This window comes from Ursus americanus, chromosome 29 (genome assembly GCF_024610735.1).
Source record: "Ursus americanus isolate L20-20 chromosome 29, mUrsAme1.1.p, whole genome shotgun sequence".
Classification (NCBI taxonomy): Eukaryota; Metazoa; Chordata; class Mammalia; order Carnivora; family Ursidae; genus Ursus; species Ursus americanus.
This window is the reverse complement of record NC_142155.1, coordinates 30,814,454-30,838,549: the sequence shown is the minus strand read 5'-3', so window position 1 is coordinate 30,838,549 and position 24,096 is coordinate 30,814,454. Positions and strand designations below refer to the sequence as shown.

General features: G+C 43.9%; 1 protein-coding gene across 6 annotated transcripts in view; it reads left to right on the top strand.

Moving 5' to 3' along the window:
* RUNX2 (RUNX family transcription factor 2) overlaps nt 1-24,096 on the top strand; it is a 318,305-nt gene that overhangs the window by 174,540 nt on the left and 119,669 nt on the right. For all 6 annotated transcript variants that reach the window (XM_087857061.1, XM_087857058.1, XM_087857060.1 and 3 more), the window contains one exon: nt 1,746-1,907. In XM_087857061.1, coding sequence (XP_087713187.1) covers nt 1,746-1,907 — 162 coding nt within the window. The remainder of the gene's footprint in view (nt 1-1,745; nt 1,908-24,096) is intronic.

The window sequence follows — 24,096 nt, the reverse complement described above, 5'->3', positions numbered from 1 at the left end:
GGAATAATTTTAAACCTGTTCCAAATGTATTAGTGCCAGCTCAGATGTGTTTTAACTGTGGGACTATCCTTGTGTCACCAAGAGTTTTTCTTTTTTTTAAAAAGACAGGAATCAATACTCCTCGTGCTAGTCCTCTCTTCACGGTTTTCTCATGTAATTCTCACATCCCTTTGAGTCAGATATAATTACCCCCTCCCACCCTCTTTTACAGATGAGGAAACCGAGGCTCAGAATTGCTGAGTAATTAACCGAAGATCACCCAGCTAGAAAGTAGAAGTCTCAGAACTTGAACCTGATTCTGCATATTCCAAAGTCCCTGGATATTCTAATATACAGTGCTGTGTTGTGAACAGCCTGGTGTATTAGAAATTTTAAAATTAGCAAAACATTTTAGAATTAGCAAAAAAAAAAAAAAAAGAGAGAGAGAAATTTGCTTATGCATCTGTTTGATTAGCTCTCCAGTAAGGACAAAACAGTTTGAAATACACACTGGAAATATACGGCAAATTTACCTTTTTTTCTTATGTCTACTGAAGCTCTTTTGATAAATGTACTTGGCCTGGAGCTTGTGCCTTCAGGGAACCCCACAGAGATACTTCAAAAGATACTGTTAATGCTCAGCAGTTAACCCTAACAAGTTGGCTGCCCATTATTTTTATTATTACAGTGACTGTAGGTAACACTAGGCTCTATTCCAAACATGTGGCATCTTTAAAACAGATTCCAGTAGGATGAAAGATGTGTCCCTGCTCTTCTGTTTTGGGTCATTTTCTTACTGTCAGAAACTCATATGTTTACCACTGAAACTGGATGGTGATGAAGCTTTTCAGTTTTGTTTTTTTTTTTAAGAGCGAGAGGGGGTGGTGGGAGGGGCTGAGGGAGAGGAGAATCTTAAGCAGACTCCACACTCAGCGCAGAGCCTGACACAGGGCTCGATCTCACGACCCTGAGATCAGGACCCTGAGGTCACGACCTGAGCTGAAATCAAGAGTTGGACCCTTAACCAGCTGAGCCACCCAGGAGCCCTGAAGCTTTTCAGCTCTTAATAGCAGTTGACTTTGCAATTAAGTTTGTCTATTTCTTAAAGGTTATTTTCTGGGGTAGCTTTAGCACGAGAATCCTGTAACTGGCTGCCCTCCTCTGTGTTCTTCTCACATGCTGCTCCCTCTGTTCTCATCTCTACCCCCAACCTCCTAACCACCCACTGCTAGAAAGTGCTATCCACTGACCTGCCTGGAAAGAAAGCAAAATCATGAATTCCTGCACTTTATAAACCAAAGAACACATCTGAAAAATAGTAGCTGGGTATGGAGCATGGAAAAGTACAGTCTTCCTATACTTTAACCAAGTTGATCATTCAAAGAATTTTATCTTAAAAAAAAAAAAGTTAGAATAGTATGTGTTCACTGAAGTAATATAAGAAAATACAGAAAATAAATAAAGTAGAATTCAACTTTGTAACGATAACTGAGGCAGATTGTTTTTTAAATGGCCGTTTGACTTTCCAAAGAGAAATACTTATGTGTTAGAAATAGTCCTTACTCATGGTCCATTTGGTCACACTCATCGATCCTGGAAGTCTAGAGAGTTCTGTGCCATGCAGGGCCTGAAAGGGTGGGGCCGTAGGAAATAAACGCTCCTTATAGAGTCTCATTTTTCTCTTGCTTTATCCTTTCTCAATTTGGGGTTGCATGTTCTAAGTACGCAGTGGTCGGTTCACTAAAGGTTTTTCTTCTCTCTCCCAGACCCCAGGCAGGCACAGTCTTCCCCGCCGTGGTCCTATGACCAGTCTTACCCCTCCTACCTGAGCCAGATGACGTCCCCGTCCATTCACTCCACCACCCCGCTGTCTTCCACACGGGGCACGGGGCTTCCTGCCATCACCGACGTGCCCAGGCGCATTTCAGGTAAAGACCACACTTTAACTAAAAACCCACTCCTGTGCAGGGGTGGGGCTGGGCTTGTAGGATGGGCTGAGACTCACAGTAACTCTCTTTTAGAGGCATGTGGGCAAGGGTATGAGAGCTGGCAAACCGGGTCTTCTGAATGATGGGGTTATCAAGTCCTTGAACAGTTTAAATTAAAAGACGAAAAGACTACCAGAGCTGGCATCGTTTTCTTAAGATGACATTGAATGCCACCCAGTTTTAGTCCTGCTGAGTTGTGGCCCCTTTGGTGGGCACTGTCTCAACTGGGGCCTTCTCCTGAGGGTCTTATGCCAGGCCTTCCTCTGCTTGCGTTCCTTTCTCTTCTCAACATCCGCCTGTGAACCAGATTACAGACCGATGGCACAGCCTTCCATTTCTAGAGCCTCTTAACTCCCAGAAGTCCAAGCTGGCTCGTTCTGAGAGAGAACACCTGCAAACTTAAGATCCTTATCAGAAGCTAGTCATTTGAAGTGTGGCGGGGCCTGGAAGAATCTTAAAAGGCCATGTACGGCCTCTGAGCGGCCAAGTCCAGACTGTCTTAGCCTGTCCACAAGCCATCTAGCACGCCACAGTCGCTCTCAACGTGGCAGCCCCGGTGCTCACACCCATTATTCCAGAGGCACCGCAAAAATACGTGGCTCACACTGGAAATGTGTGCGGCAAACAGTCTGGCCTGCTCTCTCTCTGTCACAGAGAGAATTCATCCTAGAGAGCCAGAAAGTGTATGCAGCCTTCACACTGGCAAGTAGGGCAAAGTTAAAGGCCCTCGGCCAACCCTGTGAGTCCTGTGGGTCAGGAAAAAAATCTCTCAGTACAGCCCTGACACGCAGACCAGAGCACACCCCCCCAAATAAAGCAACAGGCCCACTGAGGCACACACAGTTGGCTCCTCTATGTGTCAGACACTCTCCTCAGCGTTCGCGCTCCGTGCACCTGTTTGACTCCTGGCCAGGTTAATGCCTCTCTTTCTTTCTCTTTGTGTTTCTGTCTCTGTCTCTCTCCCTGTCGCATTTTCTGCAAAGCTCGAAGCCGCTACTCACTCCGCTGAGTTGCACCACTGACACGCGGGAGCTCCACCGGCAGGCTTGCAGGTTTTGATTAGTTCAGACTCCTTTCTTTCTTTCCACTTGGGAGGAGGGAAGGCTTTGTTTCTCAAGCGAATGGCAGGAAAGGGCTCTCTGGTCCTAGTGCCTTCACATTTTCTACAGCAGATGGACTCCCGCAGGGGTGAGTAGGGTAAGAAGAGGGGTGGAGGGAGAACCCCAGGCTTCTTTGGAAAACCATGTTACCCCTTTTCATTATGACTGCTATTATTATTTTTATGAACCACGTGGTATTTCTTGGGGAATTGTGCAGAGTATCGAACTTTAGTTACCATTTCCCTTGAACAGGAATGACTACCTCCTTTAGGCAAACATCAGTTAAAGACACGGGGAAGGGGTGAGTAAGGCCCCGGGGGAGAACGAGGGCCGAGGTGGGATCAAAGGCACAGTGTTGGACGGTGTTGAATGAGTTCTGGTCATTCCCTTCTGTATTTTATACCGGGTCTGTTTTGTTTCACATAGGGCCAAAATGATGCTTTGCCAGGACAGATTTGTGCAAACTCGCTTCTGTTTAGGGTCCTCTGGGGCTTCCGTCGGTCCAACCCTCTGTGGCTGAAGCAGATTTTGCTGTTTGTCCTCTGGCAGGACCTAGAGCGAAAAACCTCAGGGAGCGATTGTAGCTTTAGAGACACTTCCCTACAGTGTTTTCTCACCCAGGTGCATTCGCACAAGATTCAGTTGGGAAGACCGTCAGAAAGAACCCTGGAAACAGGCCGCGTACATGCGCAGTCGCTATTGTTTATCATTTCCATGTGTCATGTAGAATAGCGAGCTCGCATTGAGTCCATTGACTGATGCTTATTTAAAACATTTCAATAAACCAATACCATGCCACGCTCCCCGTTTCACAGAAGAGGCAGTAGGAGCAGAGACGGGTGAATTACCCAGCCATATATTGGTCTGCGGCCAAGGGTAGCAACGAGCCTCTGCTCTAAACTAGTTTAAAACGGAGTTTAGTCCAGTTTTTTCTTCCCACCCCAAACATTGCTCTGAGTCGTTCCTGGCCAAGTAACGTGGTGCCAGGGTGGGAGTTTCTGTGTAAACATTAAAGGGAGGAGAACAGAAAATCCCTCTTGTCAGCATGTTGGGAAACAGGAAGACAGAACTAGATAGGGACTGTCAGGGAACTGGAGGAACCCTGATTTACCTGGCCTTGCTCTTGGGTGTGGGGTGGTGCCCGCACCCCACAGTGCTGCCTGCTGGGCTTGGGGGTCAAGTCAGCTGGCGTGAGCGCCACTTTCCCTTCCCCGGGGGCCGGTCCCAGGGACCTCCCGAGAATGGAGCCCATCTTGTGGGTTCCAAGGTGCCACATTGCATAGTGTCTGTCTTATTCCCCACCGATACCTAAAGGCAACCCTAAGGTCTGGATGCTTTCTCTCCATAACATGAATAGCTAAAGTATTAAACTTCATCTCCAACTCCAGGCAGTCCTGTGTTCCCTTTTTGAGATGATTTCCAGAGCAGTTCATGCTTTTGTGTGGAGAACTCAGTTCTCACCTCATATGAAGGGGATGCAAAAATACTCTCGTAGGATCCTGGGTGATAAAGAAGTCCGTCCTTGTAGGGTGAGACTGGAGGTTCAGACCCAGGTTTGAGTCCCAGCTCATGCACGTAGCAGGCAAGTTCCTTACTTCTTCAAAACTTAGCTTTCTTATTTGTAAAATAGAGATATAATATTAATCTCCTAGGGTTACTGTGAGGATCCAGTGAGATGCTTTAGGTAAAGTGCTGTCCACGCACTGCATACGCACTAGTGCTCAACAGATTGTAGCCGATATTACGAAGCAAAAGTTGTTTTGTAATAATTGCTTATCTGTATGTAATTTGCAGACAAGCCCTAGCCTAAACGAGTCAAGTAGATAAAAATCTGAACTCTTAAAGGGGATTATTTGCTTTGTAAAATGGATCCACCACAGAGCATAGTTAAAACAAACAAACACATTTAAATATTTAAATGAGCGAATGCTCATTTGGCATTCATAAAGCCTGCACACAGTGCCTAGCACAGAGAAGTCCTCAGTGTTTGCTAGTATTTGTACCGTATAGATTTCGAATGGATGTGTACAGAGATCTAAAAGCAGTTTGGATCCATTCACAAAAGGTCAACAGCACCCTAAGAGAAAATAGCTATTTCATCATGATGTTGGAAAATAGCATGATCATGCTTTTTTCCAAGGGATCATAGGAATCGGAGCAACCAGAAAGATCATTCAGAAAGTACCGTTCCTAAAGCAATTCCATTTCATCCTAAAAGACCATTCCAAAGAAAGGCCATCATTTAATACACTTAAAGATCTTCAGAGAATCCAATTTGACAACTTCCTTTTTGGGTATCCACCCCCCCCCGAGTCATTTTTCAAGTGTGGCTACATATGCTAGACCGTGATGAATTATGTTAATGTCAGCGATGGATAGTATATTGTGTTGTCCCTGCCATGGCCCTCATGGAAGCAAGGTGTAGATAGAGTAAGACGATAAACTTGTTACCCTCAGTCCCTACTTGACCCAGCAAGAAAAGATGCAAAGCCAGATGTCTTGGAGTTCATCGGCACAAAAGAAAAGATTCAGGAAATATTTCCTTAACCTTGAATAGCCTTCAATATTGTAACAAAAACAATAGCAGCAGTCATAGGCTTATGACTAAACAATAAACTACTGTCATGTAATTGATCAGTAGGGCTTCTCTTATTGTAATGAGTTTAGTTCATGTTCAGCTGAGTTAGAAAAATCAAACGCTTCTTATCAGAAACCAGTCTGGAGACATTACAGGGCAGGAGGAGCCCTGTAGGGGTTGGTTCCCCTCCCTTCCCATACTCACGATGATAAGCATGGCCTTATCACCTAACAATCTGTATTTAAGTAGCATCCTCCACCCCTGAGGGATTTTATACATTATCTCATTTCATCTTATATGATCCGAAAAGAATATCCACAATACTGAGGTGGCCAAAATTGTTTCTCACTGATTCTATCAAAGGGCAAGGTGTGGCAAGGCGAGGACAACAAGTAAGCCTGACAACAACCCAAACCATTGTGTGTCTTTATCACTGTCATAATGTTATCACCCGTGGCATCTTTGATGTTCAAAGCTCTTGTGAGGCTTGGCACAAAGATGATAATTACTTTTCTGCGGGTCATTACAAAGTACTATGTAAGTAAATAATTACAGACTTTCAAAATGTATTTTATGTAATTATCCGATATGAAAAGAAACAACTGTTTCTTGACTCTGATTCTTTGACTTGTGGGTGAGAGTATGAGCTATCGTTCATCTCTGGAAGGAGACCCTCCGTGAGTTTATCACGGCTGATAACTCCTCCCCTGCCCCACCCATCCGAGTAAAGCAGCTTAGAGTGACCTAAGTCTGTACTGCCCTTCGGCACACGTGAAAGTGGAAGGGACTCATGCAAGCATTTTCCTGTGGTCTTGGTCCCTGTGCCCATGGACCTCTCTGATGCTCTCGGGAGGTCTCTAAGAGAGTTAAGATACAGGAATTAGAGACTCAAGGGTAGGGTCATACATGTCGTTCGCCTACGTTACTATGGGAGAGGCCAGTGCAGGTTGCGTGGACGATTTTTTTCTACATTTGTAGGATTTTTTTTTTTTTTTACATGAGACAGAATTAAGAACTGTAATCTTTTTGAAGGTTACTTTTTTTGTTGTTTGTTTCAGCAAATGGTCTTGAATTTCTTCTTTCAAAATATTTAAATATCAAAAAATTCCACTTAATCAGCTGCACAGGACTATTCAAGATGTCTCTGTTTTTATGACTGTCAGTCGCGAAACTATAGTATTTCCAAAGGTCAGCAGAATAGGCGTTAGTTTAATAAATAAAGTTGCAAAAAATTATTTTACTACCACAAAATCAAGAAATTGCCAGTGGAAAAACCCCATTTGATCATTCAAGGCTGATCGGGAGGGGTTGTCCCATGTGACAAAAATCCGGCTGTGTTTGATGCAGTTCATTTTTCAGTGTCCCTTATAACCGAGTTTCTGTCAAGTCCCCTGAGTCCGGTTTTGAAACCGGCGGCTTCAGTAATGTGCCAAGTATATGTGGACATTTATTTTCACAGGGCCACTCTTAACTCACAGGAGGGAGTGACGCCTTAAGAGAGGTTAAAAGGAAAACTCCAGCAATTAATACTAATAAACCAGAAAGTTAAAGCAACCGTAATAAAACACTAGAACATCTACTTTTTTTTTTTTTTAACTACAGAACCATTCCTTTATTAAGAGCCACCTGTTTGTAGACACACCTTTGCCACAGCGGCCACGGGCAAGTAATTAAGTTTAATAGGAGCCACTCTTATTTTGAAGAAGTTCTCTGTTTAAAGCCACAGAGGGGGAAGTCGTTAAATTTAATAGACCCTAAACAAAGGCAAGCCCTGTGTTACCAGCGGAATGTTGTTCAGTATTCTTCTCTGTGTTATCGACGGTGACTCGTTGGGTGTTTTTTGCATTCTCTAAGTTGAAATTCATCTTGCTTTCTCTAAAGGTAGGCTCTCTCCCGACACGAGCCATGAGGTCTTTATCTTACTGCCGGCGGTGGGGGGGCCCAGGTTCAGGGCATCCCTAGACCTCAGTTTACTAGGAGTTTTGAGTGACGGGTGCCGAGGACCCAAGAAGTGGTTCCCATTCCGACTAGATGAGTGGCGGAGAGTTGGCCCGGCTCACAGAACTGAGGGAACTCGGTTGTACGGTATTTACTGTTACTTGTCGTGAGAGGTGCAGAAACACAGCGTGAAACCCGCGTCCGCGGCCTGACTCTGATTTCACACATGGTTCTTGTCAGTTCTTTTCGTGAGGGTTGGTGTTTGGTACGTGTGCAACCACCCACACATGAAGAAAGGAGGTAGTAATGAAGGGGCTCGTGCCTGGGCAGGGGTGGCAAAGACATGGCTACAGATTTTACTTGAAGATTTGCTGCAGTCCCGTTCTCTTCATAGGAGAAAACTTGGGAGCTTGAACCTCGCTTCACTAAATGTATTAAAGTTACTTTTTTAATGACGTGGTGGCTTCTGTGGTTCCCTGGGATCCGAGAAGAGGGTGGAGGCAATGTGACTGAGGGAACCTGAGTTTTCGTTTCATTGTCACTGAAGATTCTTTGTGCTGTTCTCAGATACGTCCGTCCATCCCTTGTGCCTCTGCGGGCCCCGGGTGAACAAATGACTCAGAATTGCCTGTCCACATGTCTCAGAATTTTGTGCAAGGAGTGAGATGATGTCTGCCCGGGGACTTGTTGTTCTTAGGACTTCTAGCAAAGAAAGCTTGCCTTACCTGATAAATGCCAGTGGAGACATCAAGTTGTGCTGTGAGCTTCGAAATGGTAGAAACATACTATTTTACATATGTATGTTTTTAAGTTGATACTTTATTTTTTAGAGCAGTTTTAGATCTACAGAAAAATTGAGCGTTAAATAGAGTTGGGATCTATCCCCCATCCCCATCCTGCCCGCCCGCCATTTTGTCTTATTATTCACAGCTGGCATTTGTGTGGTGCATTTGTTACGATTGGTGAACCAATATTGATATGTTATTCTTCGCTGAAGTCCACAGTTGATGTTAGGTTCATTTTCAAGTGTTGTGCACTTCTCTGGGTTTTGTCAAATATAATGTCATGTATCCACCATGAGGGAGTCCTTCAGAATAATTTTATTTCCCTAAAAATGCCCTGGGCTCCACCTGTCTCTCCCTCCCCACCTGCTCCCACAGCCCCTGGCTGTGATCTTTTACCTGTCTCTGTAGTTTTGCCTTTTCCAGAATGTTGTATAACTGGAATCATTGCAGTCTGTAGTCTTTTCAGACAGGCTTCATTCTCTTACTTCACCGTGTGCATTTAAGGTCCCTCTGTATCTTCCCATGACTTGATAGCTCTCTTCTACTTACCACTGGATACTATTCTATTGTAAGGATGTTAGTCTATTTTTTAAACCATCAAGCCTGCTCTCCCTGATCCTGGGAATACCCCCACCCCATTTCCTTTTGTCCTTGACTTTGTCAATGATGCTTCTTTTTTAGAAAGTGTTTCATGCATTCCTTCCTGGGAAAACACTTCCGCTGCATAGCAGTTGTCCCCAAGTGGTCCAAATTATGGATTTCTGTACCTTTCGTCCATTTCTTAATGAAGATTTTTCTTTAGCTTACTAAACATTTACATTGAGGTGATGATTCCTATCAATGCAAGTACAGAACAGACCCGGCTAACAATAACAACCCATTTATCTGGCGACTTCTTTGCTCTCCTAGGTCAAGGATGCTCCTTTTCTCTAAGAATGTCTGGCATTCCTTAAGTAAGCCACGTCAGTTTCCCACTTCCACGCCAGCCACCAGCCCTTTCCTCTGCACTGCTGGCCAGGGCCCTGTTCATCCTTCTTGGCCACCTCTTTCCCCAAAGGAATCCCTTCCCAGACCACCACATCCCTCAGAGTTTATTCCTCTGTCTGCACCCATCCATTTCTCATCTCTGTGCTTTGGACACACCTCTAATGTGAGACATACCTTCCTTCAGGACCATCATTTGCTTACATGGCTTCTGCCTACAATAGGAGTGAGCTTCTCCAGCACAGTGAGTGTGTTGTATGTAGGCTTGAATCCTTGTAACTGAGCACAGTTTTGGGCACATAGTATGTGCTCAGTAAATCTTTTAAAAAACAAATATTAGTGGGAAAGAAGATAGAAAAATATGAAGGGATAGGCGTGTAGAAGAAATGGAAGAAGAAAGGGAAAAAGAAGAAAGACGATTCTGTTCACCTGGAACAACAAAGAAAGGACAAAACAAGAGGAACTTTTTATTGCTGATAAGGACAGGAAATAGCACAGTATGAGTGTGCATAAGCAGTATATATTTTTATCTCCAAGCCTTTCTGCAATGTGTTTCATATTTAGAACACATAGCAAGACTGCATCTGTTTCCAGAACTTGCTGCTAACAGTTGGTAATAATGCCAAAACATACTTTAGTTCCAGCTTGAAACCAAATGATCAAATAGAATTTTTGATTTCTAATTTAGAGTCTGACATTAATTATAGCCATCATGTAATAAAGTGTCAAAGTCCTTTTTGAGAAAATAATAGAAATTATATTAACTAAGCTGTAAATTGAAGCAAAACGACTCCCCTAAAATAAAGCAAAAGATCTGGTTTGGACAACATTTTTGACAAAGTCTTTCCTTCTCCAGACTGGACTTTTCCTGTTCTCCCCATCCTCCCCCCTCTTTAAGCCGTTGCTCTATGATAGGGTTTCCTGTCACTCACTGTCCAGGTCCACGGTCTCAGGGAACACTATGCTTTGTCGGTGTCCCTCTTCATGCCTGACGCCCAGAACCAAACTCCCTTACTCTTGGCCTCTGTTAGTGTAGGCTAAGGGGGCTTTGGGGACCGTGCTACACTCTGTCCCTTCATGTTTGCCATTTTCTGACAAGCTGCATTACTCCACCCCCCCCTTTTTTTTTTACTTTTACAGTTATATTTTTAGATCCAAGTATGATAATTTACGGTTATTCCTGTTTGGTTTTTATCTTATTTAATTCAGGTAATAGTTCCTGCCTGTCAAGGACTTTTTGGATTTTTATCATTTCATCCAATGTAGTAGAGAAGTTTATTTCAGCCATTTCAAGTCAGCTCAGCAAATACTTGGTACCTGCTCAACTCCATTCAACTAGATTATACTTTTACTCCGAGTTACTTCAACAATTACATTTTCAACTGGAAAAAAAAATATTCCACTTGTTGGCATGTGTGGTTTCATAATGTTTCTTAAGATAGGACAAGAACGTATAGAAAATCTTGTCTTTTCCCAGGGAGATGGAAAATTCCCTTAGGCCAAGGACCTGGCCTACTAACCCTTTGTGGTCTCTCTGTGAGTCTTAGTTTCATGCTCTGTGTGTTAGGGACTCATGGAAGTACTTGCTCACTGCAGAAAGGTCTACGTAGTGCTGCCTGCTTTCTGGTCGCTTATGTTGTAACTGTTGTTAGGAATTGCTAATACATCTGGAAGTGGGGCTGTATGGGACACTGATGACAGTTGCCATTTACTTAATTTCATATTTCGCATGCACAAATACGGTCCTGGCATGTGTTTATATGATAGAATTTTTTTTTTACTCTCTCTCTTAAAGTCAAGCAACACTGTTGGCTCTATGCCATTACATATATATGCACATATGCATGTATTCACCTGTTCACTACATTTAGAATGAAAATACATATAAATATTCTTGACAGGTCTGTTGTTTGGGATCTTAGTAAGTATCAGCCAAGCTACTACTTGAACTTTCTTCAGGAAAAAACAGGACCCATTGAAACCCTCCTTTTATTATTTTGCTACTTCAGCGAGCATTGATTTTTCAGGAACTACTAACTGATTGATCACTGCTGGTAGAAAGGGGAAAGAGACACTGCACGATTATTTTAAGGTTGTTTTTAGATTTGTTAATACGTAGAAATAGTTATAAGGGGAAACTAAGAAAGATATAATTGAAAGAGGTAACAAAATAAGTAAAAAGTTTCCATATAATTAAATCCCATATGACAAAATACAAATGATAGTGCTTTAATTTGAATTATTCAAAGTCACTTTTAGACATTTCATTTTGAACAGTTCAAAGTCCTTTTCAGACTCCTTTATTTGTTTGTTTTCTTAAAAAATGGATAGGAAGGCATGTGTTATTAATTGGGTTAGAATTTTTTTAAAGATTTTATTTATTTATTTATTTGTCAGAGAGAGAGAGAGAGACAGAGAGAGCACAAGCAGGGGGAGCGGTAGGCAGAGGGAGAAGCAGGCTCCCCACTGAGCAAGGATCCCCATGTGGGACTTGATCCCAAGACCCTGGGATCATGACCTGAGCTGAAGGCAGCTGCTTAACCAACTAAGCCACCCAGGCATCCCTAAATTGGGGTCAGAATTTAAGAGACTTGGTTTGAGGCAAATCTAAGATCCCATTTGACTATACTACCATCTAATTATTATTATTGTTATTATTATTATTTTATTATTTTTTTTTGATGAGACGCTCAAGAAACTCATGAATCTCAAATTCATGAAAGTCCCGTGAATAAAATGCTGCCTAGGCATCAGTGTCACTGGATATCTCAGAGAATTTCTTAAGCAGGAAGGTGTCATCTTTTCCAGACAGACTTTGGCCTTAAGTGGTAAACTTAGAAATGCAGTCCAGCATGGTAGGCTGGAATAAGATCGATGTTCCTATATCCAAAGTTCACCACTCTCTCGCTCATCCAAATGGTCACCATTCCGGTTCCCTGTTGTAATTAGTAATAATGCTATAGTTAATGGAATAATAATAACAAATATAATGATGGTTATGAACACTCTGCCCTGGGCCAAGGAGAGCAGTGATTCATGATAAATCAATAATAAGCCCACTGATGTGGTCACAATAAATCCATACCTAATTAAGAAGAACCCTTTCTAAATAAAAACCACCAAGGAAATAAAAACAGACTTGGAAAAGAAGAAAAAATCTGATAATAGCGTTGTGGTGTACTCATCATTAAACAAAGAACAAAAAGCAAACCCGTCAGCTCGCCAACTACACCTGAGTAAAACAGTACATTCTCAGTGTTGCTTAAAGGTACAGTGGCAGGTTGACCTAAAAGATTCCAAAAAAGAAAGAGTTTGGCCCTCTAGACAGTTCACAGAGGAAGTTAAGGGTTTTTTTTGTTTGTTTGTTTGTTTTTGACCTTAGAAGTTGACAGGTGTCACAGGTACTGTCCCTTTGAAGCTTTCGTTGGGTCTTGGTTTTTGGTTCACTCTGACAATCTCTGTCTTTTAACTGGTGCATTTAAAGTGGTTATCGATCTGGTTGGATTAATACCTACCATATTTGTTACTGTTTTTTATTTATTGCTTCTGTTCTTGATCCTGTTTTTTTGCCTTCCACTCTTTTCCTGCCTTTCCTGGTTTTTGTTGGGCATTTTATATGAGTCCCTTTTCCCTCCATTCTTAGCCTATCAGTTATGCTTCTCTTTCTACCCTCTCACAGTGGTGACCCCAAGTTTGCAATATACATTTACCACTACTCCCAAGTCTACCTTCAATAACACTGTAGCACTTCATGGATAGTGTGAGTACCTTATAACCTATAAACAGCTGTGTGTACATTTTATGTGGACATAACTTTTCAGCTTCTTTGGGTAAACGCCAAGGAGTGCAATTGCTGGATCACGTGGTAAGAGTATATTTACTTTTGGGAGAAACTGCCAAACTGTTTCCCAAAGTGGCTGTACCATGTTGCATTCTGACCAGCAGTGAACGCGGGTTCCTGTTGCTTTATGTGATCTCTGTGTGCATTTATATAAAGTGGCTTTCCTGTGGATAACATACAGTTGGGTCCTGTTTTTTGATCCATCCTAACAATCTCTGTCCTAAATGGTGCATTGAGATCATTGATGTCCAAGTGATGATTGATATAGTTGGATTAACTGATACAGTTGGACTGACCTTTGAAGGGTCGTTAAACCCTCAGATGGCCTGTTTAATTGAGCAAATGATTGAGGCATTTAAAATGGGACGTGCATCCCCAAAGAGGATCGAACCTAACACCGATAAAATAGCAGGTGCTCAATAAAATCGTGTTGCGTTGGTTTGGCTTATTAGAAAAACGTTCCTTCCGAGGCTCAGGCATGCAGCACAGTGATTAAACACTCCTAGCCTCGTTGGCAGCATGTGGAAACAGCACTTGGCTGGGAATTGAGGAACCTGAGATCTAATTGTAGATGAAACTCTGAGTTCTTGAGCAGCTCACTTAACTTCTGTGGGTCTTAGGTTCCTTAGGTGTGAAGTCAGTTCGTTGGGCTAGGTATTCCCCAAGGTCCATCATTTTGAATGTCTGGGATTCTAAAATAAGGCCTGCAAGCGTAGGTTTTCTCTCAGAAACATTACTGATCAGCACATCAGAAATCTAAGCACTGCCACCCATAGTAAAAATAAAAGCTAGGATAGTATTCGCTTACGAACTAACTTCATAGGAAGAACTACTCTAGATGTCAAGAAAAGCTTTGTCTTGTGCTTCATTTGATTCCGATGAGGAGCCATCTAGGATCAGGTTAATTACTGCCAAAGAACTCTACATTCAGACCTGGACGCTGGACCACAGCTGACTTCTGTTCAAGGTGTAGCCTCATATACGTGCATGTGTGTCCGAGTCTGCAGACGGGTTTTGAAACCACGGCTTTATTAAAATTAGAAAACTTTATTTTGTTGACATTTTACATACCCTTGCATGGTTTTGTAGAACTTATCTATAAATGAGAGAATAAGAGAATGGTTATAATGAAGTGTAATTTATCTTACTAGAGAATTAAGAATCTTATAGACTAATGGTTATGAAAACAAAAGAGCAGGTGAATATATATTAATAATAGAATAAATGGGATGAGAGGACCAGATTCTCTATATTAAAGAAATTACATATTTAGAGAAAATATGATTAGAATTATAACAAAGTTCTTTTCAGTGAAACATTACTATCATAGTATTTTTTAAAAAGACTTTGTCAGAGAGAGAGATTGAGAGAGGGCGAGCACAGGGAGGGGGAGGGGCAGAGGGAGAGGAAACAGGGAGCCTGATATGGGGCTCGATCCCAGGGCCCAGGGATCATGGCCTGAGCTGAAAGCGGACGCTTCACCGACTGAGCTGCACACGGGCCCCTTGCTGTCATAGTATTTTATGAGCACATGATACAAATCTTCATTAATACAAATTATTGTCAACATTAAATTTGCTCATTTGTTGAGACTGTTCTAGTCACTGGAGATACAGTGATGAGTAAGACAGAAAAGCTCAGGGAGTTTTTTCTACTGGCATATGATGTAGCGATTAAACGCCCAATCTTTGGAGCCAGACTCTCTGGGTTTAAATCCAGGCTTTTTGACTCACTTGCTGTGTGATCTTGGGAATAGTACTGAGCTTGTCTGTACCACAATTTCCTCATCTGTGAAATGGGCTGATAATAATAATAATACCATCAACCTCAATAGGTAGTTATGAGGACAAAAGGAGAAAGGATGTAAAGCTCTTAGAATGATGTCTGGTAATAACTGTTAGCAATTACTGGGGAAGGGCAGGCAGTTGAAAATGAGAAAATATTATCTAGGGGAATGTACTGTGAAGAAAGTAAAATGGGGTGATGTAATGAGGAAGCCGAGATCTAAATTTACAAGAAGAGTTAACCCTGTGCAGCTTATTGCAGGCAGCAGGGAAGGCGGGGGCAAGGGTCCTGGGGTGGGAAAAAGAATGCCCGGGCTGGAGTGTGGAGAAGATGAGCTGGAGGCTGAGACATCGCTGCTCCAGGTCCTGTGAGGCCTCTGCCGGTCAGGAGCAGAAGTTTGGGTTTGCTGGTCCGAGTAGTGAGAAGCCAGGGACAGATTTTAATCAGGTTCATGATATAAATGGATTTCTTGTTTCAGAAGGTCACTCTGGCTGTTTGGGGGAGAATTATGTAAGAGGACGAGGGAGGATGAAGGGTGTGTCCGGGAGGATGGGGGCTTGTGCTTGCCTGGAGGTGGTGGGGACGGAGACACTCGGGACTGGAGCCGGGCTTTTGCTTCTATCATCAAAATATTTGAGCAGTGCTTTCCCCCGATTGTTAGTCTACTTTAAAAAGAATAATATTCTGTCTTATATAAAATGTTAACCTTTAGACATTGTTCCTACACCTCAGAATGAAGTGGTAATTCAGGAATCGCTTGATTGATTGGGTGAATATAGAACCACCAACCTGGAAAATTCAGGCCAGAAATCCATTTCGAGAGCTGAAGTGCTCGGTTTGGTTGTTTTCATTGACACATTAATCTGATTATTTCCAGGAGCTCCCCTTCCTTGGCATGGTGCAAGCACAGATTTCAGTGCGGAGGAGCACAATGATGAGATTAATCTGGGGGACCGACCCTCATTGTAGGTCCTCCTCACTGTCTTCAAGGATAGGTAGCACATTTTTAGATCTCTCGTAGCCTTTAGACACACCAATTCCTTTCACTGCTTTTAAGATGGAATGATGTGGGCATCGCCACACTGGTGTGAGCAGGCTGGCTCTGCAGGTGCTCATCCCGGGAAGCGTGTAGCAACAGCCCTGAGGTGAGGAGACCCCTGAGCAAGGGGCTGGTGGTTAGTTACCTCAGGCTTGCATGCTAATATTTTCCATTTGAGCAAAGTAAAGCTAGATGACGCGCCATTACTTGTCCTCCCTTTGAATGGAGGAACCATCCAGAACAGCTTCTTCCCAGAGGACTGAGAAATGGGGGCATATCTGAAATCGGAAAGAACTTGAATGGATAAGGGAGGAGGAACTTGTTCTAAGTCGAATGTCGTAAGCACAAACTAAGGGTAAAGGAGGAAGCTTTAAGCAGCTGAGATGATTTGTATAAGTGTGTAGTCAGCTATCACTCCCTTCCCAGCTTCTTTCCATACCCTGTGCCTTAAAAAGAGAATCCCTCTTACCCCACCCCCCCAACCTTCAGTTACTGGCTCTAGAAATTAACTTGAAGATCTTGTGAAGATATGAGCAGTTCTTAACATTTCCTGTTTGAAAAGTAACACAAGTCCTCCTCTCCATGGGCACAAGCTTCCTCTTCTTCCTGGCCACCCCAAGATGCAGAGAGGCGCGTGCTGAAAACTGGTATAATCATTTTAAAAGAAAAGAAGGGAAGCAGTAAAATCAGGGTCTTGGGAGCAGTGACCTAATCTACTATTTGATGAATCTGATGAGTTTTAGAAGCCCATAGGACTCAAAGTAAGATACAATTCAAAGAGTATCATCCTCTCATAGGATGGGAAATCTGGAATAATGCCAAGGGCTCTAAAAACTTTACAGATTAGAATTCTGGGTAATGGGTTGGCTGTTTCTTTGGCTGTCAAACCTAATTTTTAACCTTTCTTCCTGGCTTTATCCTTTAGAATAGAACAGTAAAGGAGAATAGAAGTCAAAGATTCAGTGTAAGCAGGAGACAAAACTAGATTGAGAAACAGCAGGTAACAAGCCACTGTGGGGTGGGGGGAAGCCACTTGTGAAAGGAATAAAATCGAAGGACAGTGTGCTCTACCGTAAGGAGGGGTATTTTCTCCCCAGGAGCCGGGAGTTCCAAATCTCGGTGGTAGAAATGTGTGCAATTAATTTCCTTCCTCTTCAGACGAGGGGTGGTCTTGGTCATGTTCATGCTTAAGCCTTGGGTACTGTTCTTTTTTGCTCCCGCGCTGTCTTCAGCGTACAATATCGAAAATCATCACAGAAGTGGTAACCAGATAAAACTAGGACCTTAGGACTAGAAACCTGGAGTCTGCCTTGCTCTCCTTTGCCATGTTGCCCGGTGCCTGAAAGAGAACAACTATTTCACCCAAGTGAACCCCACCCAAGGGTCTGCCTGCCAACATTTTAGTAAAAAAGTAACATCTCAAATTATAAATAGTAGAACTTCTAGTTAAACGTTTGAAATAGATCTTTCTAAAAGTCTGTAGAAATCCACTAAGCAGTACCCCTTAGGTTATGTAGAAGGTTGCTGGAGCCCTTCACATTGAGGTGAAACTCTTCAGCGACCCACAGATGCGGCGGGCGAGGCCCTAACACAAATCAGAACCAGGCTAGCGTTGAGGGAAGTGGGACGAATGAAGAGATCTGTACCAATAGGCTCTGTGAGTTAGGACTGTGGACCCCCCCGCAGCATCAAACCGGATGTGAGGAGGCCCACGGCCCGGTGCAGCAAGGCGACAGGTGGATTCCAGCAGCAGGTCAGGCTGCTGTCTCAGAGGATGCTGGCCTGAAGGCTGGGTCAGCCAGGAGAGGTGGAGACTCGGGCAGGTGCTGCGGAGCGGGTGAAGAAAAACTGAAGACACTATCAGGAAGGAGGAGGCCTCTCGTGGGGAAGCTTGAATCCTGCTACCGCTCTACTTCGGGAGCTCCAGAGAGCGAGGAAGTTAAAAAGACCCAGGACACCCAGGTCATCTATAAGGGTGGCTTTTCTGATGGTAGAAATGAAGGCTTCCGGGTAAACAACACCATGTGTTCTAAGACAGATTAGGTGCTGAGGAAAATGGGGAGAATTAGAGCCACCGAGTCCAGAGGTGACAGTAAAAACTTAGCATTAACAATGACAATAATATTTAGGTAGTATTTTGTCGTTTTATTTATTTTAGAGAGAGAGAGCATGAGTGGGGGGAGGGACTGAGGGAGAGGGAGAGAGAGAATCTCAGGCAGACTCTGTGCTGAGCGTGGAGCCCAGTGTGGGGCTCAGTCCCACAAGCCTGAGATCATGACCTGAGCTGAAAACAAGAGTGGGACACTTAACTGACTGAGCCACCCAGGCGCCTACTAGATAGAATTTTAAGTATACAGAAAGCACTTTCACAGACATGGTCTCATTTCATCTCTGTGACAGCTCATTGGGGTATGGGTATCACTATAGCGTTTATTTTGCCAGTAGGAAATTAGGGCTCGGAGACAGTCAGAGACTTGGCCTAAGTCACATAGTGAAAGAGCAGGAGAGTCAACCCCAAGTCTTTCAGTTCCAAATGTACTCTCCTCACTATGCTTTCATCATAGGAGTCTCCCCGTATCAGAACCAGGCTTTGCCACAGAGCCTGCTGGGTATCATCCTTGGAGGGAGTTTTATCACATTGGTCTTTACAGGTGACGTGTGGGGGACAGAACCCCAGCGACCTTACGAAGTAGCCAGTGTTCATGCTTTGTAAAGGTCAGAGTACCCAAAATAAAGTAAAAGTCACCACGTTCCTGCCAAAAATAACAGTGGAAACAATTCACCTCCTACTTTTGTAAATCTAAATTTTATTCTAGAGATTAAAAGTGTACATAGTAATGAAACCCTAAAACCTCAAAGTACATTTTTTTTATATGTGGGGCAGGGAAACGGGGGCTACTTGAATGATGCATAACAACATGTCCTATCCTGCAAGGGTTGGAAAGGTTTTTGTGAAATATTTATTTTAACTTCAGCTAGTTCAGATCAATACCATTTACTTGAAGCACCCAGAACAAGGAGGAAGGAGAAATAGCTCACATCATATTTCTCACTGAAAGTGTGAGTCTAAAGCTAATTTTAACCCTCTTTACTGCTCAATTTAATGATGAAAAGCTTTTGTACAAGGTAATAGTGTTCCCATTTTCTTTTGGCCTCTGTTGCAAACTGTTGTTGACAATTACTTTTTTTTTTAGTTTGTGGGAAAATATTCTAGATTTTCTAATTGACATTTGTATCTGGAGAGAAAACCTGGGTCTTTCTTGCACAGTGCATATACCTCATTAAAAAAAAAAAAAAAAAAAAACTTTAGGGGTGCCTGAGTGGCACAGCGGTTAAGCGTCTGCCTTCGGCTCAGGGCGTGATCCCGGCGTTACGGGATCGAGCCCCACATCAGGCTCCTCCGCTAGGAGCCTGCTTCTTCCTCTCCTACTCCCCCTGCTTGTGTTCCCTCTCTCGCTGGCTGTCTCTCTCTCTGTCAAATAAATAAATAAAATCTTAAAAAAAAACAAACAAACTTTAATACTTTTTTTTTTTAATGGATGGGCACCTTTCTTTAGAAGAACAGTATTTCTAATAGAATTTTTAAGGCTATTTTTGGAATTCTCAAGGTTGCCTCATGTGTAACAGAATCAGAATTTTGGAGCCGGAAACCCATGGAGATGATTTAGTTAAATTCTGTCATTTTACTGGCGAGGAACGTGGTGGTCAGGGAGGGGAATGGACTCTGCGTGGCTGCCCGGATTGCTAGGGACAGCGCTGTGACCCGAACCCTCTTCCCTGGCTGATAGTCCAATGCTCTCTAGAACTGTTTTCTCCTGCTACATTTCCAACAGGGTGCCAACATTCTTTCTGTTATTGCTGTACACGGCCTTTGTGATCTGAAGAAGAAAAACCCTACCCTCAAATTATCTCCTCCTCCTCAACGCTTTCCTCTTTTCCCCTAAAATGAAATCCTTATGGAGACACTGAATAGATTTTGCCCTGGGTTTGTGAGAGCACCATCTCTCTTGACGAGTCATCGGCTGTCTTGGGCCACGTCTGGACTAGAGTCCGTAGACTGTATGCTCAGGCTGGGAAACATAGGGCTGGGGTTTTTTCCATGGCCGGCAGAGAACTTCTGCTGTTCGAGAAGGAGCTACCGCCGGACTACTGTTTGTCCCACAGCGCACCGCGCAGACCAGGCTCTCGTGCGCGCTCTCTCTCTCTTTTTTTTGGTCATCAAAACAAGTAGCTCTTCTCAGACACCTTACTACATAATTAGGTGTGTCTGTTTACACTTGGGAGACAGAGGGCTTCATGTCCTCAAGCAATACAGGGAATCTGGGAGCAGCCACAAACAGATGTTGGAAATGTCCATTTGTGGCGGGTGTGTTACTATGGCACCGGAAGTAAACATTGAGGATGAAACCCCTCTGAAGGGGTGGGTGTGTGTATTGAGAGGGGCGTGTTATCGAGCACAGGAGAAAGTGAAAGGAGGTCCTATTTTTTTTTTTTTTCCGATTTGCTCTAGTATTTGTTTATCTCCTACAACAAGGAAAAGTTCACTATTTGGCTTTGGCTGTTTGAAGGTTTTTGCCAAATGCTTAGCAGTCTGTAGGGTTTGATTTCTCTCAAAAAAACCACTTTGAGAACAAGGCTCTATGTAACTAAGATGTGTTTGTTTTTGTTTAAATCACTCAGAAGATAAATCATCTCTTGTCCATTGTTAAAAGAGAGGTTTCAATCAAAGGAAAATTCTACATATTCTAAAATATACAAACAGCTCTTTGAAACTGATGCCAAATCAAACTCTAAAAGGGACGTTTTTCTTGCAGAAGTTTTGAGTTAATTCCGTGTGCAAGGCTTGAGTGGAAAAACTCTGAGACAGTCAGAGGAATGAGTTGCTATAACCCTGAATTGGGATTCGGAAGTTATACAAGGGGCATTGTCTCAGGATAGCATGAAGACTCTTGGACGTGGTTGTAGGCTAAACCCTAGAAACGAAGCAAAAGAAATTCTTTGCAAAGTGAATCAGTTTTTAAGGTAAACAAAAGTTAGTAGCTTGTTTTCTGATGTTACTTGATCTAAACCTCCAATGTGAGGAGGCGTGCCCGTCATCACTTTATAAAAAACTTCAATTGAAATGCTCCCTTGTTGTTAAAGAAATGCCATCCTTTCCCCTATCAGGAATGCTATTAGGATGAAAAGTAGGAGATGCGAATGAGACAAACTCAGTGGGGAAAAGGCGCACAAATGAGAAAATCCAGCAACTTCACTTTGGCTCTGCCACTAATTGTCTGCATCCTTGAGATGATACATTCTTTCTTTTTTTTTTTTTTTAAAGATTTTATTTATTTATTCAACAGAGATAGAGACAGCCAGCGAGAGAGGGAACACAAGCAGGGGGAGTGGGAGAGGAAGAAGCAGGCTCATAGCGGAGGAGCCTGATGTGGGGCTCGATCCCATAACGCCGGGATCACGCCCTGAGCCGAAGGCAGACGCCCAACCGCTGTGCCACCCAGGCGCCCCGATACATTCTTTCTTTGACTGAGATTCATTATCAGTTGGTGTCCTTCACGCCTACCTCACAGGACCTTTTTGTGAAGGTAACACCAGACGTACATAAAAGCAGGGACAGCTTAAAGGCAATGTGTGAATTTGAGATGTTATTTCATTTTAATTTGTTATTTTTGAGAGTCAGTGTGGATGTGGCACAAGATAGTTTGCTTGGGCCTAAAAAAGCAAGAAAAAGTTTTTGTTTTTAGGATAAGGGAACAAACCAGGGAGCAGGTTATAGAACAAGAGATGTCCCCCAAAACTGTTGGTCAGAGCAGACTTATGGATCTGGAACTAACGTAAGCCCTTGAGGTCCTGGTAAGCCCAGGGATAGGAGGTCAGGAGCAGCAGTTGGCCGAAGATGGACAGGCGGAAATCAGAAAGCACACACAGACCACAGTTAGAGAACTGGTCACCATCTCTTTTTCCTCACACACACACACACACACACACACACAAACACTTAAACACTTTCTATCGGTCGCTCTGAGAGGAGCCACAGTGCATTTAAAGATAAGTAGGATAGAGCCTGTTCTCAAGGAATGTATAGGTTGGTGGCAGTGATAAGGTCATGGTAGCTCTTCTGCTTCCGCAACGCCTGACGAGAGAGACGAATGGAGGAGGGAGTGCAGAAGAAGGAGAGGTCCCTGTGGGCTAAAGCAAGAACAGGAGCAGAATCTTTGAAGCAGAGGGGGATTGTGAGGTAGACTTTACAGGCTGCTTAGAATTCCAAGGGACTGAGATAGGGTGGGGGCTGGGGAGCCTGAGGGAATCATGGACACCAGGACATGAGGGGCTAGTTTAGGGGGGTGGGGAGTACAGTGCGGGGAAAAGGGTCCAGTTTGACTGGATTGTAGAGTTGATGAAGAAGTGGAGTAAGAGATAAGACCGGAAAGGTAAGTTGGGACAAGACTGTCATTGCAGCAGATGTTTGTGGTGTGTCTGCAGAGCTCTAGAAATGTACACATACTTGAGTAAAAAGCACGACATGAAGTCACAGAACATGTAGGCAGCAATGAGCAAGGAAATCCTGAGGAACCAGTAAGTTGGACAAGACAAGGATTCTGGAACCTAGATAAGCCATGCGGGCAGAAAATCCAACACACAACAAAGGTGGGTCTTGATTCTAAGGCAACCTTCTGGCCCGACCAGGAGCCCCTTGTATTTTCATCCCGGGGCAAGAATCAGTCCAAGGCATGAGAAGCCCAGGCCTGCGCTGGGAAGCAGTCAGTGTGTGCGTCTGACTGTCGAGGGAGAGGCAGCCAACATAGGCTAGGTCCTGGCAGAACCCAGGTTGTTGGGGGCTCAAGCCTATGGCTTTGATCCTAGATATTAATATGGATGATGTTAGGCTGACACAGACTGAATAGCACTTCGGAATCTGGTTCAAGTTCTGGGTCGTGAGGCATTGGGTGGCTTGAGTCAGGTCCTTTAAGGTCCAGGATGGCCTCAGGGCTGTTGGAACACACCAGGCCGCTAAGCCTGTAGAGGGGAAGGATATTTGAAAAAGCTGAGCTCCAAGCTCCTCAGGTTTTGAGTGGTACTACTTCAGGGGGTAACCGCTGCCTGGAGTGACTCTGCCTTCCCCTGCCTTCTCTGGCTCAGCGCTGGACTCGGAGGCAGAGTCGGAGACTGGATCGGTGCTAGATCGAGGGGAGCGGAGCTCTTCCTACATTAAGAGGCTCGAGCTGAAAGCACAGTGTGCGCATTCTGCATTCTGCATTCTGGGGGGGGGGGCGTGGAATGTGGTGTCTGTGGTGGTGATCCGCTGTCCTCCTTTTTTACAGAAGAGTTCAGTTGGGCCTGGAACTGGGTGTTAGGAGGGTAAATGGGGACTTTTGGGATAATGATTCTCAGTTCACGTCTTTTCTAGTTTAGACCCAATCTTTTCCGTTTCTTTTTCTCTGGCTCTGCTAGTTCAAGTGATACTGGTAGGAAGGAATGCCCTTTTGAGAAGAGGATGTTTGCTACTTGCTGGGTCCTTGTGCCAGGTTTCACTGACAAGAGTCTTCCCCAATGAGAGAATTTGACAAATAGAAAACATGATTTGCCCAAGATTTCTTAGAACATCAGTGGCAAGGACAACATGAGAATCTGTCAGCTGAGTCAAGCATGGCAAATAGGTGGCACTCATCAGCCTACCCATTTCACATCACATCCCCATCTCAGTCCCCGCCTGCATCTCTAGCCGCATCCCTGTCTCTATCCCCATCCCCATCTGCATCTCTATCCCCATCTGCATCTCTATCCCCATCCCCATCACTATCCCCATCCCCGTCTCTATCCCCATCCCCATCTATCCCCCTTCCCATCTCTCTCCCCATCCCATCCCCATCTCTATTTCCTTCCCCATCCCCATCTCTATCCCCTTCCCCATTCCTGTTTCTATTCCTTCCTATCCCCGTCTCTGTCCCCTTCCCTGTCTCTATCCCCATCCTCCTCTCTATCCCCATCCCCGTCTCTATCCCCATCCCCATCTCTATCCCCATCCCCGTGTCTATCCCCATCCCTATCTCTGTTCCCTTTCCCATCCCTGTCTTTATC